The following is an 18,069-nucleotide window of genomic DNA, read 5'->3' as shown; positions in this document are numbered from 1 at the left end:
GAAATGTATGGCTCACCAGCTCCGATCTGGAGCAGTCAATATAGCTAATGGTGAGGGATCATGGGAGCTGCACTCCAACAACATCTGGAGAGCCATGAATTTTTCATGCCTGCTGTAGCTCTAGCATCACAAATAGCCTGTAATGGCTTCAGATGTTCAGATCATCCTTTTGCAGAATTGCAAATGGCTGTAAAGTGTGGTTATGATATCTTCAATGCAATCTATCCATATTTTTCCTTAATTATGTGACCTACTTCCAAGTCCCAGGAATAATAGTATGTTTCTACACAGTGCATTGTTTCCCCAAAAAAGTGACAGGCTTTAAATCCTAATCTGTTTCAGGAGTCTTAATGTAGAAAGAGATTGTATCTTGAAAACATCTCTCAAAATGAAATATGAACTCTTACTTCAAAGGTATATACTAGCTGCAGGACACATGGAGTCACTGTAGATGCAATAGAAATCCACTACAGTCTGGCCTAGAACTAGCACTGATTTTGGTACCGATTGCATCCCTACAGCATTTTGCAGGTGTAAACCAGGACACATGTGGCCAAGCAACACATGTGTCTCTGGCAAAAGTTATTAATGAAGGACATTCTAGTTAAGAGAGGCTGCAGCAGTTTGCTTTTGCCTGTGTCTACAGAGAAAGGCAGGATTCTACACCTCCTCTCTTACCCCCCCCCCCCCCAGTTAATTGAGTGAAAACTGCTTTTGCACTTTGAACTGTTTGCAGCAATGAAGTAATCAAGAGAGAAAGGAGAAAATAGAGACAAAGAGGGAGAAAAAGGGACGTTTTAAAAGCATCTGAAAAACTGGGACAACAAAGGATTAACTGGAACAATCCCTGCCAAATCAGGACAGATGGAAGATATGATATTCTGTATATCTAACAGCAACATAGAAGGTCCTTAGGAGTATTAAAGACAAATGTAAACTAAAAGGGTTCATCATAGATTCCTCCTGACACCGGTAGACTGATTAGTTCAACTCTCCTTTTTGCCCCTGCTTGTTTATTGCTACTGCTTCTTACTTTGCCTGGGGAAATGGAACAAAGTACTCCACAGCCTGATTTTGGAATTGGGGAAGTGCTGGACTGCATCTCCATTTCCTTTGAAGTTTTATGTGAATTGATACTCTTTATTTTACAGAGGATTTCAGAGGAGGAAACAGCACATCCTCTGTTACCCCAGGCAGTTGGCTGCAGGGTGAGGTAACTTTCCAGAGCAAAAAGAGGGAGCTGGCAGTAACAGCAAGTAGGGAGGGACCAAACCGAAGGCTGAGCCAAGATTTGATGCAGCACTGTTGTGCTCACCTTTTTATTCAGCTATGAAACCAAGTAGAAACTGGTTCAGTGGGGCTGAACCTTGAGCAAAGGTGTAGTTACAAGGGGTCCAAGTGAGGGCAGCCCATCCAATTAGAATTCTGCCACAGCAAATTGTTTTTTTCTTCAGTCCTCAAGTTTCTAGTATTGCAGTAATGTAAAACATCCATTGAGCATTTAGAAATACAGTGAAGCATCCAAAGGTAAAGTTACTATGACAAAGTCACTTGTGTAATGAGGACACACAAATATGAGTTTTAAGTGTGGACAGGTTTCAGTATCTCAGGAGATTATTGCATTACACTCTTAAAGTGTTGCTATTCTACTTTAACTGTTCTGGCTGCCTCCTGTTACATTCTGGGATTTGCAGTTTAGGAAGGGGCATTTAGAATATTCAGCCAGAGAGCTCTTAGGCCTCACTGAACTACGAACCTCAGAATGCAACAGAAGGCAGTCAGAGCCATTAAGCAATGCTTTAAGAGTGTAGTGCGATAATCTCCTCGCTGTCTGCAATGTTGGCAATTTCAGAGATGAAGGAAAATTTCATTGAGGAAGGGAGTAAAGAGTTATGCAATTCTTGTGCTCAGTACGGAAGCAGTAATTTAAACAAACACAGAGGCTGTTGTTTTTTAAGGTTACTTCTGGAGGACACAGTCTTACATCCACTTCTCTTGACTTACGCTCCATTGAACTAAATAGGATGTACTTGAGAGTAAGCATTTACAGGATTGTGATGAGAATTTATTTCTCTAGGCTCTCACTTTAGTGTGATCAGCTCCTCAGCAGAATTCATGTTACCTTTTCAGCTTGTACACCTCTTGCAAGAAAATAATTTTTCCATTTATATATATATATATATATATATAGAGAGAGAGAGAGAGAGAGAGAGAGAGAGGCTGCCAGAGAGCCCTAAAATAGGACTTAGGTCATCACACCTACTCAAGAGTAAGTTCAGTTTTCTTCAGTGGTGCTTCCTTCTAAGTAGACATGCATAAGATTTTATTAGTGTCCTTTTACTATACCATGAAAATTATTCAGAGGAAAAAGAACTTCAGTAATATTTTGTATTCAGTTTTCCTTCTAAATGGGTCTTTTGTTTAGCCCTACAGAAAAAAAAGTCTTCCCTTTCTATGAAGTGTGATAGTGTGTGAATTTTATTTTATAGATACCTCAGTGGAAAAATTTAACACAGACCGTACACTTATCTGCCTCAGCTGCCCAAGGGTCTCCTTTTGAAAAAAAGAAAGGGCCTACAGATAATCTTCTTAAAATCAAAGACATTCTTATCAGGTTGGCTGGAAATGTGTTTTCTGTGACAGCTCAGAGTGGTGGGCTGGTTAAATGCACAGGTTGGAACTAGATAAAACTGAATAGAGAGGCCAATGTTATAAATGTTTATGTGAAACAAACCTCAAGTTCCAAATTCTACACAAGAACTTTTTAAAACGAAGAATGTGCAAGTAATTTGAATTATCTTTTAACTGTCACTTAAATTTAATCCACAACAAAGTATTTCCTGTGAGATTTTTTTTTCCATATAGGAAGCTTATCTTGTTTTGCTCTCAGTCGGGGGTGGGAATTATGCATCCCTCCAGATATTTGTCTGCAGATCTCACCCACCCTGTCCAAGTTAGCCAGTGTTGAGTTTTATTCCAACAACATCTGGAGGCCCACAGGATTCTCATCACTGCTGTGAATTACAAGAGCATGTCTGGCTGATCAGAACAAACTTCCATAGCAGTGGAATCATTTTTAAATGAAGAGGCCTACAGATAATCTTTGAGAAATGAAAGACATTCTTATCAGGCTGTCTGGAAATATGTTTTCTGTGACAAGATCAGATTAGTGGGCTGGTTAAATGCAGAGTATGAGAAAAGTTATATAATATAAACAAAAATCCAATGTGGATGAATTTCCACAAACTGCACTTTGCTGTTGGTTATATAATTAAAGGAAGAATAAAGAGCAGTAGCAGTTTCTGTGTCGTCAAAGTCCATTTAGGTACAGCATATATGAAATGAGGGCATAAATATCTTAAACGCACCATATCCTGTCTGATTGTAGAATCCAAGCTGAGTCAGCTCTGGTTAGTACCTGAATGGGAGGCTGCCAACAATTGCCAGGTGCTGCAGGCTATATTTCAGAGGAAGGAACAGCAAAATCACCTCTGAGTATTCCTTACAAAGAAAACCCTATGGAATTCATGGGGTCACCATAAGTCAACAGGATTCTTGAAGCCAGGGCACATATACATGCATATACATGGCATTAAGGAATTCACTTGATTTTTTTTCATATTTGATTTCATGTGGACACTGTGTTAGATGTAGATGGATTATTCCAAAATATTTAATTTCACCCAGAGATTGCAGCACTCCAAGAAAATTCAGTCCCTAGAAGGCACTGAAAACTACACAAGTAGTTTTCCACTTGACAAACAAGAAATTTGTATGACTAACAACATTAACATCAAACTAAGTCTCCAGTTGAACAAAGTTTCTTCTATGCCTGGCTCATAAGAAACTGGGTTAGGAAAGTTTGCTCTTATGTTTCTGCATCTGCATCCCACCCACCTGATAAAACCTGGTATCCAGCTGGTGTAATGTATTAAACATAAACACTATTTTTTGAGACTTCCCATTTGGTCATTTGTATGTAAATAAACTTAGTGAGAACTTCTTCAATAATCCTTTAGTTGAAGTCATGAGTATCACAGAATGACATGTTTACTGTTTAATCTTGTATGGTTCTTCCTCCATAGGCGGTTGAATACACTAAACAAATGTGCAGTGATGAAGCTAGAGATCAGTCCACACAGGAAACGGGTAAGTGCATTTGACAAATCTCTCACAGTAGTGAAAAAAATTAGAAAGCATTTTATGAGAATCAAAATGGCCTTGCTATCTGGAGGATTCTGGGAGCTAACGTCCACAAAGTAAATTGTTCCAGGTCAAAAGGAACCTAGTAGGAATGAGTTTTGATCAATTTGTCCCATCTCAGATGAGTATAAGATGAGTTCTGGATCCAAAACATTTTTAAAAAGCAGAATGCATTTTACTATGTCTTATAAATATTACTCTGTAATTTTTTTTTAAAAAAGTATCCTATCTACACAAAATATTATTCTCAAATTAGTCTCAAATTAACATAAACTAATATGGTTAAAACTATTTCCTTGTCTTAAAAGGTAGAAACAATTGACAAAATATTAAACAGTAGCAAGAAAAAACTGAATGCTACTGTACTCACCTTCAATTCTCAAACATGTAAAAGGAATAAAAAGGTTTTAACTTGCAACTGAAATGTTAAAATCAATGTTGGCCCGGTCCAACATTGTACATGGTGATGGCCTCCCGTCCACATGGGGGCCGCCATGATGACATCACACATGTGCCACGTCCAAATGGTGCAGCGCATGCATGACGTCTCCGCACTACCCCAGGCCACTTACAGTGGCCTGAGCACAACATGGGAAGGAGCTCCGAAACGGAGCTCCTTTTGGGCACTGCATCATTCCCACAACAATGAAATGGCTGCGGGAATGATGCCAAGGAGAAAGGGGATGGCTCTTTTCTCTCATGGCTGTGGCTCCTGAGGTGTCCAGGGGCATGAAGCCCCAAGGACATCCCTTTTCTGCGCCACGAAGCAGCAGCATTTTGCCACTTTTCCATGGCCCAGAAAAACTCTGGATTGGGGCCGTAGGGCTGCTGGTGAGGCTGCCCTGCCCCCAACCTGGAGATAAAAGGGACACCATAGACCCGTCCCTTTGGGGCAGTCTGTGCCGTGTCATAGTCAAGCATGTCTTATGCAGAAGAGAAATTCACAACAGGGGTCACTCCCAAAAAGAGTCTGGTCTTGGTATCTGACATTTTGATCTCTGTAAACTTTAGTACAGAATTAAGGCCTCATTTGCTGTAAGGTCTGGGTATCCAGTATCCATTCTAGGCAAAGTGAAAAATGTTAGCAGCAGTCAGACATTAAGACACCAAAGTTGCAGTTGAATGAATAAAGTTCCTGAACAAGTCTCACTAAAATAAAATCTTGTGTAACTGCTCTTCATCTCACTGAATAGTGTTCATTGATGAATAAGATTCAAATCCTGTGTCGTCTTATTTGGAAGTTAAGTGCCACTGAGCAAAGTCATGTTTGCATCCCACAATACATGCATGGAATCCAAGTATACATTAAGCAACTTAGTACTTATCAAAATCCAAATACTTCAAAGCTTGGTCAAGTTTCCTCCCTCTCCCTTTGAGGTATTTGGTAATCACTGATCAGATTCCATAGAATACAGTAAAGGGCATGCTTTACTTGTTGGCAAAAGTACCATTTACTGTAATGGACCTGGATTGCATCAAAGATTCTGTAAGCGGTTCACATTTAAAGTTTCATGTACTAGTAGTGTAATCAACCCTTGTACTTAAAACATTTATCACAGACCATAATGAGTTTGTTCTTTTTAGTTATAGTAGTGATAGTCTGTACCTTTAATTTGCCTATCAACTTATGGTGACTCCATTAATTTTTTAGGATTTTTATAGATAAGGAGTACTCAGAGGTAGCTTACCATTGTCTGAATATAGCCTACAGCACCTGCTATTTCCTGGAGGTTACCCTTCTAATTTCTAAGCAGGCCTGAACCTGCTTAGCTTCCATGATCAGACATCATCTGTTGCCTTCAGGGTATTTAAGGTGTTCTTACATGACTAGTGGGACTTTTGCCTGCTATCAATAGAGAAGTATGTTGTTCAAAATTGGCAGTATCCACTTGTCAAATGTGGGCACTACTGCATTTTACAGGAACTATGACAGCTTCAGAAGTAACAGTCATGTGTAAATAGCTGGAAATGGGGTTGCTTCCATCAGATGATAATGCATGAAGAGCCACTCAAAAACAAGAAGTTGTAAAGTAACTTCACACTCATAGTATATTTTATATCATGTGCACTTCTCCTTTCAAATAATGATTTTGTCTCAACATCTGAACCTACTGATGGTAGGGTTAAGCTGGCAGATGAACACTAAGGGCTTTTTCACAGCACACAATTGCAGCACCATGATTTCATTGTTTTGGTTCTGTGCTATGGGATTTTGGGATTTGCAGTTTAGGGAGAGGTAGTTAGAATTCCCAGTCAGAGAGGTGTAGCGCCCACCAAACAGCAAATCCTAGGATTCCATACAGTGGAACAATGGTGGTTAACATGGAATCATAACAACTGTAATTGAAACCTTGAAGTCATCAGTTGCTGCCACAGTGCAAACATTATGCAGTTTGATATTACTCTAACTTCCATGGTTCAATGCTATCGAATTCTTGGATTTGTAGTTTGGGGCACCAGACCTCTCTCTTATAGGGAAAGTTAAATATCTCACAAAACTACAAATCCCAGAATTCCATAGCTCTGAGTCGTGGCAGTTAAAGTGGTGTCTAATTGCTTTATTACTGTAATGTAGCAACAGCCAACATCGCAGTCACAGGGTTAGCAGCTGAGAAAAGGAACAGTGTAGTGTGGACTTTGATAAACACTACAGGCAAGGAGATTCCACCTAAACATTAGGAAGAATGTCCTGATGATAACAACTGTTTGACAGTGGAACACTCCCTTGGAGAGTGGTGGGGTCTCCTTCTTTGGAGGTATTTAAGGAGAGGCTGAATGGCCATCTGTCAGGGGTGCTTTGATTGTGAGTTCCTGCATAGCAGGGGGTTGGAATGGATGGACCTTGGGGTCTCTTCCAACTCTATAATTCTATGGGTTCTAATAGTTTACATCTCCTTGATTTAGAGCTAACACTTTGTGTTGATTTTGTCTTAATTCCTGTATCTCTTGACATCCAGACAAAGAAATGTACACAATTCTTCAAAGATAATGTTTCATCTAGTTAGATTGTTGGTAGATTTCACCAATGCTGACTTTTCTCTTTAGTGAATCCAGCTTTATATAAAGAGATTCCTCCATTTTAGGCTTGTAGCTGGAAGGGAAGAATGGCAGATCAGGCAAGACAGGCACCTTACTTCATAGTAACTAAGTGCCCAGCAAGAGTTTAAAACTATTGTGTTTTTTTAAGTGTTTGTTCAATAGAATTCAGATGATAAAATATCTAGATAGTGGAAATGTTTAATTCCTACTCACTTTAAAAGAATCAATCTGAAGCTTAAGCAAACTTAATAATACTTAGTTGAGGGAAGGGATGCAGTGGAGATTCCTCCAGATAATTAAATGATCCCTGGGCTTATCTCCTTTGTTAACAAGGCCCCCTCATCACTTTGCTTTGAAAGAAGGAAAGAAATGCTAGTTAAAGATAGTTTCTGATAAGTTTTGTTTTGTGGTGTCAGGGTTTCAGATTGTCTGAGCTATTTCCTTTTAAAATACATTATTCTCCATACCTTTTCTTGTATTCTTCTTTAATAATTTAGTATTTTTGCATATAAATAGAAAGCAAGATTGGCACTTCTATACTATTAATACCTTAGCCTTCCTGTTTAACTGCTTGAACTAGATTGCCTTGCCTTGCCTATAAAGAAAGAAATCAGTGAAGGGGGGGGGGGTATCTTTGAAGTGTTGGCAGTGTGAACCATCAGTTGCATCTCAAAATCCATGCAGTCAAATATTGTAAGATGCCAAGAGCCAATTCTGAAAAGGCCTTTTCTACAGATTCTGTTTTATTGTTAGCTGCTAGCTGTGGGAAGAAAGGAAGAATGGGCAAGGCCTGGAGGCATCAACCAGCAGCAGTCTCTCTCTGGTCTCATTAGTCACACTTAGAAGACCCTTTAAACTGAGTCAGGAGTTATAGGGCTACAATTCAGAATACCCCTTAATTGCAGCCAGGGAAATAAACAGAGAGACACTATTGACCAAGATTGCAGAGTCCTGCCTTCACTGGCTCCAGTCAAATATTTTATGCATGCCATAGTTTTTCAGTGATCTACATAGAATCCGCTATGACTAATTGTACATCTGCGGAGGCTTGGGTTAGTGGCAGTAGAGGATGCATTACTTGCTAGAGTTCTTTCCAGCTTGAACAGAATTTTCTTCACATTCCAAACAAATGTTTTGGGGTTTTCTTTTGTTAAAACTGCATTTTAAAATATGTATGTATGGGCCTGAACAGACAGGCCAAAATAAAGCTGCTTCAGGTCACTTTGGAGGTATGCTGTTTAAATGATGCATGGGTCCTAAGAGGCTGGAAGCCACGCCAAAGCCATACTCCAGTCCTAAGGACTGGAGTGCAGCTTTGGCGCAGCTTCTGGCTTCTTAAGATGTGTGCATCATTTAAACAGCATGCCTCCAAAGTGATCCAAAGCAGCTTTATTTTGGCCTGTCTGTTTGGGCCCTATGTATCACAGAACATAATACTTGCCTTTTTGCTTCTTAGATTAATTGCAATTCATAGCATTGGCACCACACAGAAAGAGCCAATTTTTTATCATTCTGTGGGCCTTCTAACTGGAATTTTTCTTGCCAGCTCTGCCCCTCCCAACTGCATGAAATCAAGGTTTAAGAAAAGTGTCTGAATATATAAACCTAACTGTATTTTAAGATCTTTCAGGGAGGGCTTTCTCTTGGTCCCACTACATCACAGGTATGTCTGGTGGGAACTCCAGAAGTAACCTTCTCAGTAACTGCTGTCTGCCTATGGAATTCTTTTCTTATAGAGGTTCGTTCCCTCTGATCTCTTTTTGGCAACAGGCAAAGACCTTCCTATTTAAACAGAGCTTCAGCTTTTAACTAGTTAGGGTAATGCAATGGGTGTGCAACATGTGTGTGTGAGAGAGAGAGAGAGAGATTTTTATGCGCTTAGAATTTAGAACAGTTAGTTCTAAATTAAAAATTAAATGGATGGCTTAATGTTCCAATTTTTATGTTCTGATTATCTGAGCTATTTTCTTTTGGCGTATAATGTAAGCCACTTTGGATCCCATATGAGAGAAGAGTGGGATGTAAATTAGATGATAGATAGATAGATAGATAGATATAGACAGACAGACAGACAGACAGACAGACAGATAGATAGATAAGATAGCTGGGTCATGGTTCCAACCTGTCACTTTTCCATATCAATATTGTGAAGCGGGAGATGTGGAGATTATATTTTATGTGAATGGATCCCGCACTTTTTTTTTAAAGAGGAATAGTTTGTGAGATTTAGCTGAGAAGATGAAGAGTGCTTCTTATTCACCACCCCATCCCCTCCCACCCCAGCCCACCTAGGACGGTCTTTACTAACCTAGATCACTGGTCCATCTAGCCCAGTATTTTCTACTGGGAAAACTAGGATTTTAGGCAGGGTTCTTTCTTCAGCTCTCCCAGAAATTCCATATGCAACAGGAGAATCCCATCTAAGTAACAACCAGTCCAATCCTTTTAGGTTTCAAAATTTGGCAAAGAGTTTTAAACATGATGTACAAGTTCATAATTGTACAAGTTCAATCATTGTACATACATGTTTTTCTTTTTTTGTTCAATATGAGAGCCATTCTACAGGAACATAAGAAACTGTCTTTGGCCGTTACAGACAGCCAAAATAAAGCTGCTTCGAGTCACAGTGGAGATATGGCGTTTCATGATGCATGTCCTAGGAGTCCAGAATCCACACCAAAGCCATGCTCCAGTCCTTAGGACTGGAGTGTGGCTTTGGTGCGACTTCTGGACTCTTAGGACGCATGCATCATTGAAACACCATACCTCCACTGTGACTCGAAGCAGCTTTATTTTGGCTGTCTGTAACAGGCCTTTATTGAGTAAGATCATTGGTCTGTCTAGTTCAGTGTTATCTGCATTATATGACAGTTGCGCTCTGGGATTTTACACAAATGTATTTCTCAGGCCAAGACCCTAGATTCAGGCAGGATGGAGTACAGTGCTCAGACTATGCAGCTCTTTTTAACTTCTGTACATGGAGGAAGATTTGAACAAAGTGCAAGGGGATCAAGAAAAAACCCTTGCACATGTCCAAAAGAAAGTACACAAATGCATAATAAGCACCAACAGAATTCTCATTTCAGTTTTACCTACACATGCCAGAGATTGGACCTTGGACCTTTGCAGCCAAACCATGCACTTAAGTGGAGGTATACTGTGTGCTTGGTAAATCCCCAAGTGTTCAGATCAACATGGCATTGCTAGTTGAAATAACATGAGCCAACTGTAGTTTTTCCTCTAATTTTCAAACTATCTCACCATTCTGATTTGCCCTCATTCTGGATTCCCTGTTCCATTGCAGAGTGAAGATTCAGATGAGGATGAACCTTGTGCAATCAGCGGCAAATGGACTTTCCAGAGGGACAGCAAGAGATGGTCCCGGCTTGAGGAATTCAATGTTTTCCCTCCCAAGCAGGATGTGAGCCCCTCATCCCCAGACATGCCTCCTCTAAGCACTGCAGATAGTCATGAAAGCATGCTGACAGACCCCAGTGATCACCAGGAAGTCATTTCCATCCACAGTATCAGTAGCAACAGCAGTCCTCCCACAGCCTCCCAGAGTGAATTAGCCACACCTAGGACCAATTCGGTCATTAGCATTGGCTCATCAAGCAATCTACTGGGAAATGAGGACTCCTTCAGCAGCATGCCCTCACCTAAAGAGCTGTCAAACTTCAGTTTTAACATGAAAGCTAATGAGAAGAATGCCAAGTCCAAAACAAGAAGCCTTTTAAAGAGGATGGAGAGCCTTAAAATAAAAGGTTCTCATCATGGTAAAAACAAAGCCCCTTCGAAGCTTGGCCTTATCATCAGTGGTCCCATCTTGCAAGAAGGTGTGGATGAAGAGAAATTAAAGCAACTGAACTGTGTAGAGATCTCTACCCTTAATGGCAATCACATCAATGTCCCTATGGTACGCAAAAGAAGCGTCTCCAATTCTACCCAGACCAGCAGTAGCAGCAGCCAGTCCGAGACTAGCAGTGCAGTCAGCACCCCTAGCCCCATAACAAGGACACGGAGTCTCAGCACCTACAGTAAAAGGGTAGGGATGTACCTGGAAGGCTTCGATCCTTTCAACCAGTCAACATTCAATGATGTCTTGGAGCAGAACTTTAAAAACCGGGAGAACTTTGCAGAAGACACCGTCTTCTTCATTCCAGAAGACCACAAACCTGGAACGTTTCCCAAAGCTCTTTCTAATGGGAATTTTGCTCCCTCAGAGAACAGCACATCTGTGAATTGGAGAACGGGGAGTTTCCATGGGCACGGTCATCTCTCCCTCAGGAGGGAGACCAGTTCTGACAGCTCCAAAGAACTGAGTATTGGAAAAAGACGCAATTCTTCCAGCTCTATGTGCAGTCGCCTCAGCATTTATGACAATGTGCCAGGCTCTATTCTCTATTCCAGCACGGGTGACCTGGCTGATCTTGAAAATGAAGACCTTTTCCCTGAACTCGATGACATCTTGTACCATGTCAAAGGCATGCAGAAAATTGTGAACCAGTGGTCAGAGAAATTTTCAGATGAAGGAGACTCAGACTCAGCTCTAGACTCAATTTCTCCATGCCCTTCATCTCCCAAGCAGATCCTCCTTGATGTGGACAATGATAGGACAATAGCCAGTGACCTGGACAGCACAGGAAATTCACTGAACGATACAGAAGAGCCTACAGGAATTCAGGAGAGAAGGGACTCTGGGGTGGGTGCATCACTGACACGGTCTAACAGGTCAGTAAATATGTGTCTTGATCTACCACAGGGGTAAGAAAGCTCAGGGGATCAATCAGACAGTTTTCCCCAGGCCTATGGAATCAATGCACCAAACTTTCATATCTCACTCCTCTGTTTTTCTACTGCCAACTCTAATTTCCAGTCCTTTATACATGACAAATGTACCTTAGTTAGTAGTAATAAATTAATTTAAGTAAAATGGTGGCACAGGGCATTTCACCACCACCACATGAATCATAAGGCTACTTAGATTGATAGAAAATAAAAATATTTATTTGATTAAGTATAAAATATAAGTATATATTTACCATATATTTTGTTTGTACCCAGAGTCGGAGTACATTTCTACCAATTCTGAATCCAGTTGTTTTCATTTCCACTTCTGCAATTCTGACTCCAACTACACAGACTTAGTTTTCCTATGTTGAAACTGGGGTCACACACCCCATAAATTTAGCTTCTGGCTTCATAAAAATGCTGAGGAGAGAACAAGTCATGAGGAATCACCATCCATAGAGTTTTTCAAGAGTACCCATTTTCCTTTCTTACACCAAAATATTTGGTGGGGTGATCTGGAGGCCTCAAACTACCAAGAAGGTGGCCACATGGGGCCCTTGGGCATGGGATTGCCCACCTATTGTCTGATATAAGTGGGTCATGTAGCTCTGTATAGCAGTTGTTATCATATCTAGTAAAGAATGAATAATTAAGAGCTACTTGATTTGTATTTCTGTAAACATTCCTCAAATCTGAAATAACAGGTTTTATAAAATGGTACGATAACAGCAATATAGTGATTACTATTTTAAAAAAGTAGAATGATAGAAAAACACCTCTTAAGAGTATAAAAATCTGCCGAGAAAACATTTGGATAAGCAAAATTTGTTTAACAGCTCTTAAAACCCTGAAGAATAAAAGTTTTTCTGAGGCTTTGGATGAAAAATATGTCATTTAGCACAGGGATTTTTGAAACAAGTAACTAGAAGTGCTGGAGGTTTTTCTCTTCTCCTCAAAATGAAATACAAGTGGCCTCTGGATTGGGATCCTAGTTGGGGGATTACAAAAAAAGCCCTGCCTTCTTTTTGCCCTTAATAAGATCCTGATCCAGACTGGATACTTTCAGTTGCATTATCCAAAGATGATTCATCTGTTGTAGTGAATCATTCTTTGCCAATTAAAATTGTGGAAACTGGGACTCTCACTTGGATTGAGACTGCTGCCCATGTGGAGAGTTAAAAAGTGTGAAGAGATGTAGCCACTGATAATGGCTGGAGTCCTGTTGGTGAAATATAAATCAAATTTATGCCATCACAGTTCCCTTTTCTTATTGTTGTAGAGATCAAAATTCTTTACCAACCATGAGAGTGCTTAGGTCCTGGATTTTCTCTTGGATTTTACAAGTGTTGTATGTGTTGCATGTTATATGTATGGTGATATTTCATTAGATTATGGAAGATTATAGCTACATCCTTTGGCATAGCCCAAAAGAATCTTGCCACATCTAGACAATTAATCCAGCTGTAAAATGCCACAAATAGTAGCTGCAATACTTAACTTTGGTGTTTGCCATGCATCTTGCTTGAGACAAGCCAAGGGATGAGAAAGGGCAAAAGAGCAGGAAATCTACTTATGTGGTACCAGATACTCTTACAAAGTTCTCTTTCTCACCCATTCTTGCCCTGCTTTCACATGTGGAATATATACTCCCAAGAAATGAAAAACATGAAGTAGCTTACATAAAAAGTCAGCATAGTCCAGTAGTTTGAGTGCTGAACTAGGACTACAGGAGGCAGGGTGATAGATGAAGTCATGTTTTCTCAACCTTGGAGGCAGAAGGGAATGTTTTGAATATTGGTTGAGTGAAATTTTCTGATTTTTTCTCCATGCAATACCTAATGAGAAAGTCGACAGACAGACAGACAGACAGACACACACACACACACACACACACACACTGAATGGTATTAGACCTTTTCAGTGTGTAGTGCAAAACAGGAGTGCTCTAAGCCATATATCTTTTACTTCTGATTTGTTCTGCTTTATTTTGCAAGAGTTCCAGTCTCATGGCTCCTTTTCCTAGATTCTTTCATTATAGCTAAGCAATCAAATTTGGATTGCCTCATGCTAGCAGGGAGAATGCATATGGTTTTATAAAGGTTTTATAAAGATCTTGAAGACCCTTACCAGTAAAATCTAAGTGCAGTGAACTCAGGACGATTTAGCCATCCAGTACCCTATATGTTGTTATGCACTCTGTGCAGCAATTTTCATAATGTTTCTGCTTTACATCACCTAGATGTTGGTGCAGTGTGGCTCATCACTCCTTTATGGCATGTTATGTTATGATACTTTTCTGTATAACTTTGACCTGTCTGTGGTATTAAACCTCTGCTGACTTTTCTCCCTCTCCATAAGGCACCGAATGAGGTGGCACAGCTTTCAGAGTTCCCATCGACCAAGCTTAAGCTCAGCATCATTGCAGATTGACTGTCAGTCCGTGGCACAGATGAACCTGCTGCAGAAATATTCCCTTTTGAAGCTAACGGCACTGCTGGAGAAATACACACCTTCAAATAAACATGGCTTCAGCTGGTAAGGAGCTGCATACATCCTTGACAGATCTTCGACTAGTCATAACTTTTTTATATATATAATTCCTTTTTTAAAAAAAATACACAGGATGATGCACAGACTTGGGCTTTCACACATCTAAAGAGTATAAATAGTCCGCAATTTGGGAGCAGTGGTTTATTGGGTTGGGTCCAGATTTTTAAAAAAACAAACAAAAACCCCCCCCAAAAAACAGTGAAGCTGAGGGAAACAAACTTCCCTCTTCTTTCCTCCTCATGGCACCAGCACAACCAGATATACAGCGAGAGTATGGTTCTTGTGGGCCCTGTGAATGGTAAAAAATGTGGGTGATCATGCCCCATGTTATTCCATGGCAGTGATGTCTGCGTGAACAAGTCAGCACATCCACTTGCATGCACCGCTATTGAATAATATTGGGTGTGGCAATCTACGAGTAGTCTAAACCACAGATCGCCAGCCCACCCCATGCACCATGTTGCAGGTGCATAAATCTAGATTCAGCTCTCTGCCTAACTGTATGTGGTAGACTGCAATACTTTTAAGGTTATGTTGTAATACATAAGTCTTAGGTCCTTTAGTAAACATGTTCTATCATAAAAATGCCAATAAAAATGTTAATGCCTGATAAACAGTGCTGTTTCTATGGGAATATATGGTAGCCAAAAGTGCAAAATAAGTATTATTTCTTTAAATAGCAGCAGTCTGCTCTACTACTATTTCTCCATCTGGTCTCATCCCTTCCTTCTTTTCCTTGGGACTAGCTGAGAATATTTTAAATTCAGCTTCAAAGCTTTTCCTGTTCAAAAGCTGTTATTATGGGATCCTTTACTAAATACAGAAGTTGTTTGTTCTGAAAGACAAAAATAAGTTTTGCCCAGTTTATCCTTGCATGCTTCAGATTCTCAGCGGACATCGTAATGTATGTGGATGTGTGGATGTGTGTTTGTTTTTAATGTTACGTTCCAGTGCCATGTGTTTTGATGGAATGGGAATTAAGCATATACTTATATCAATAACGTTCTGTGTTAAGCTTTGTGGAAACATAAATGAGGTGGGATGGTTGTATGGTAGATTAGTCATTCATAAGCCAAAAAATGTTGTTTATATAGCTATCCTGTAAGTTTAGAATTTTATTGGTTTGTGTCATTCCTAATCCTGCTTCACATATTAACTTGCTTCTTTGCTGAACTCAACTTAAAAGTGTAAAGCAATTTTATTAAGTGAAATGGCAGGGCTCTGGAATTTCTTAGGGTAGGCTTTATTCCTTAGTAGGTGAAACCAATGGAAAGACCTTTACCCAAAGTGGGTAAAGAAGGTGTGGTGTGTGAGGGGGAATGGGCCTCTTGAAAAGGTCACTTGTCAAACTAAAACTTGTTACTGGCAAAAACCAATGTATTACATCAGTTTCCTGCTGTGACACAGGCTGGTGGGTGGTGAAGTGGGTTTGAGGGCTTTTTAAAGCAAGTGGTTAACATACAAAAAGCTCATTGTTCCCATGTCTGTCTTTCCTAAGAGTCCTAAAGAAGCAAGATTATAAAGGGTCATTGACTGCTAGATTTGTGTTTGACTCTTACAGGTTTTGACATGGCCACCCTCATACTGCCCTATACCTTTTGGTCTGGCACATCGGGGCTTACAAAATTAGCAAACTGAAATGATCCACCTATTTAGTGATACAATGCATAAATTGATTCTGTAGCAGTATCTTCATATTTTTTTTAATGTGATCATCATAATTGTTTTGACATGGCAATCCTCAAGGTTTCATCACTTAGTTGGTGTACAGGCTGTGCCAAAAGTTTACTATATAATTAATTATTAAATTAAATGTTGGCTGCCATTTTCTTCTAAACACATTCTTACTCAGATGATGCATGACCTTTGTACATTCCTAAGTAAAGATACATTTTTCCTGATGGTTCCCAAATTCTAATGCAATAGACTTCTTTAAATCATCTAAAATGCCTGTGTGGCATGGTGGGGGTAATATAGTGATAATTTTCTAACACACTTTATTCTGTTCATTGCAACACTTCAAAACATTGCCTGTGTTGATATGAGAATTTGGCTAGAATTGATTTCTACATTTCGTAGATAAATTAAAGGTAAGACCAAGCCCCCTTGGCAGAAGAAACACAGGAATTCAATTTTCACTTGGAAGATTAATTTAAAAAAACTTTACACACTGGTGACACAGCAAGTTAAAGGCAGAGCATGAAGAACAATATTTTTCTTGACTACAAGTCCAAAAAATAATTCCTGGAGGGGGAAAGGTAACATTTCCAAGCTCAGTTTAAAGCATGTTGCATTTAATTTTTGAGGCTTTTTAAATATCTTACTGTATAGGGAAACAAAAACCAAAAAAAAAGCTTTCTTTCATAGCGAGTGATAACCTCTAGTCTTGCAGTGAAAGGAGTTCATCTGGTCAGTGCCTGGTGAGAGGCTGCCTGGAAACTTTATATAACCTGCAATAAATTCCATGCTTCATTTTTAAAAAAATTAAAGTGACTAATTAAAAAAACAGTTGATCAAAACTATCAGTTAAAATCTATTTAGGGTTCTACTCTGTAATATTGTGCTTACCTTTTAGGGACTTTTCTGACAGCCTTTTCTTAACATAGCAGAATATTCTAATTCAGGTTTTCCATACTGCTATTCTCAGTCAAGTGAGATATTTTCTGACATTCCTCCTTCCACAGCCCACAGATGGAAATAGAAATGTAGAGTGGGTATTTGAGAGAGACAACACATGCACATGAAAAAGACACTTGATACTTTGTCAGCTTTTATCACACTTATTTCTGTTCCTTTGCAGGGCTGTGCCAAAGTTCATGAAAAGGATAAAAGTCCCAGATTATAAAGACCGAAATGTGTTTGGAGTTCCCTTAACAGTTAATGTCCAACGTACAGGACAGCCTCTTCCGCAGAGCATTCAACAAGCCATGCGATACCTTCGCAACCACTGCCTGGATCAGGTTGGATTCTTTATTCCACTCTTGTTTTCCAGAATCCCCAAAGTTAATTCTCGCCAATGCTCTTGTTTAGCTCTTTGCTTTTGAGAACTGTGTTGATAGGTCAAGGAAATACATTGAGAACTGAATTGTAATCCCAAACTCAAAATAATGTCATCTGTCAATCTACCTACCTCCTTCTCTTATTAGAGTATCAGACAAAGAAAGATATGTGGTGATGTTCCAGGAAAGCGAGAGAGAAAAGGGAGTCACTTGTCTGTATGTTCTTCCACATAAGGGTAAACTTCTTACACTTAGACAGCTAGGATGTCAAAGAAAATTTTATACAACACTTTTCCTCCCAGGTACTTTTAATACGAGGAATATTAGAATCATAGAGTTGGAAGAGACCACAGGGGCCATCCAGTCCAACATCCCCCCCCCCCCAAAGAAGGAGAATCCACCACCCTCCGAGGGAATGTGTTCCACTGCGAAACAGCTCTTACTGTCAGGAAGTTCCTCCTAATGTTGAGGTGGAAACTCTTTTCCT

General features: G+C 39.7%; 1 protein-coding gene across 5 annotated transcripts in view; it reads left to right on the top strand.

Annotated features, from left to right (window-relative positions):
* Nucleotides 1-18,069, top strand: part of DLC1 (DLC1 Rho GTPase activating protein) — a 295,066-nt gene that overhangs the window by 262,640 nt on the left and 14,357 nt on the right. For all 5 annotated transcript variants that reach the window (XM_042467912.1, XM_042467913.1, XM_042467914.1 and 2 more), the window contains 4 exons: nucleotides 4,086-4,149; nucleotides 10,547-11,973; nucleotides 14,392-14,568; nucleotides 17,384-17,543. In XM_042467912.1, coding sequence (XP_042323846.1) covers nucleotides 4,086-4,149; nucleotides 10,547-11,973; nucleotides 14,392-14,568; nucleotides 17,384-17,543 — 1,828 coding nt within the window. The remainder of the gene's footprint in view (nucleotides 1-4,085; nucleotides 4,150-10,546; nucleotides 11,974-14,391; nucleotides 14,569-17,383; nucleotides 17,544-18,069) is intronic.

The sequence above is a fragment of the Sceloporus undulatus genome, chromosome 5 (assembly GCF_019175285.1).
Source record: "Sceloporus undulatus isolate JIND9_A2432 ecotype Alabama chromosome 5, SceUnd_v1.1, whole genome shotgun sequence".
In the NCBI taxonomy this organism is placed as follows: Eukaryota; Metazoa; Chordata; class Lepidosauria; order Squamata; family Phrynosomatidae; genus Sceloporus; species Sceloporus undulatus.
This window is presented reverse-complemented; position numbering and strand designations above follow the sequence as displayed.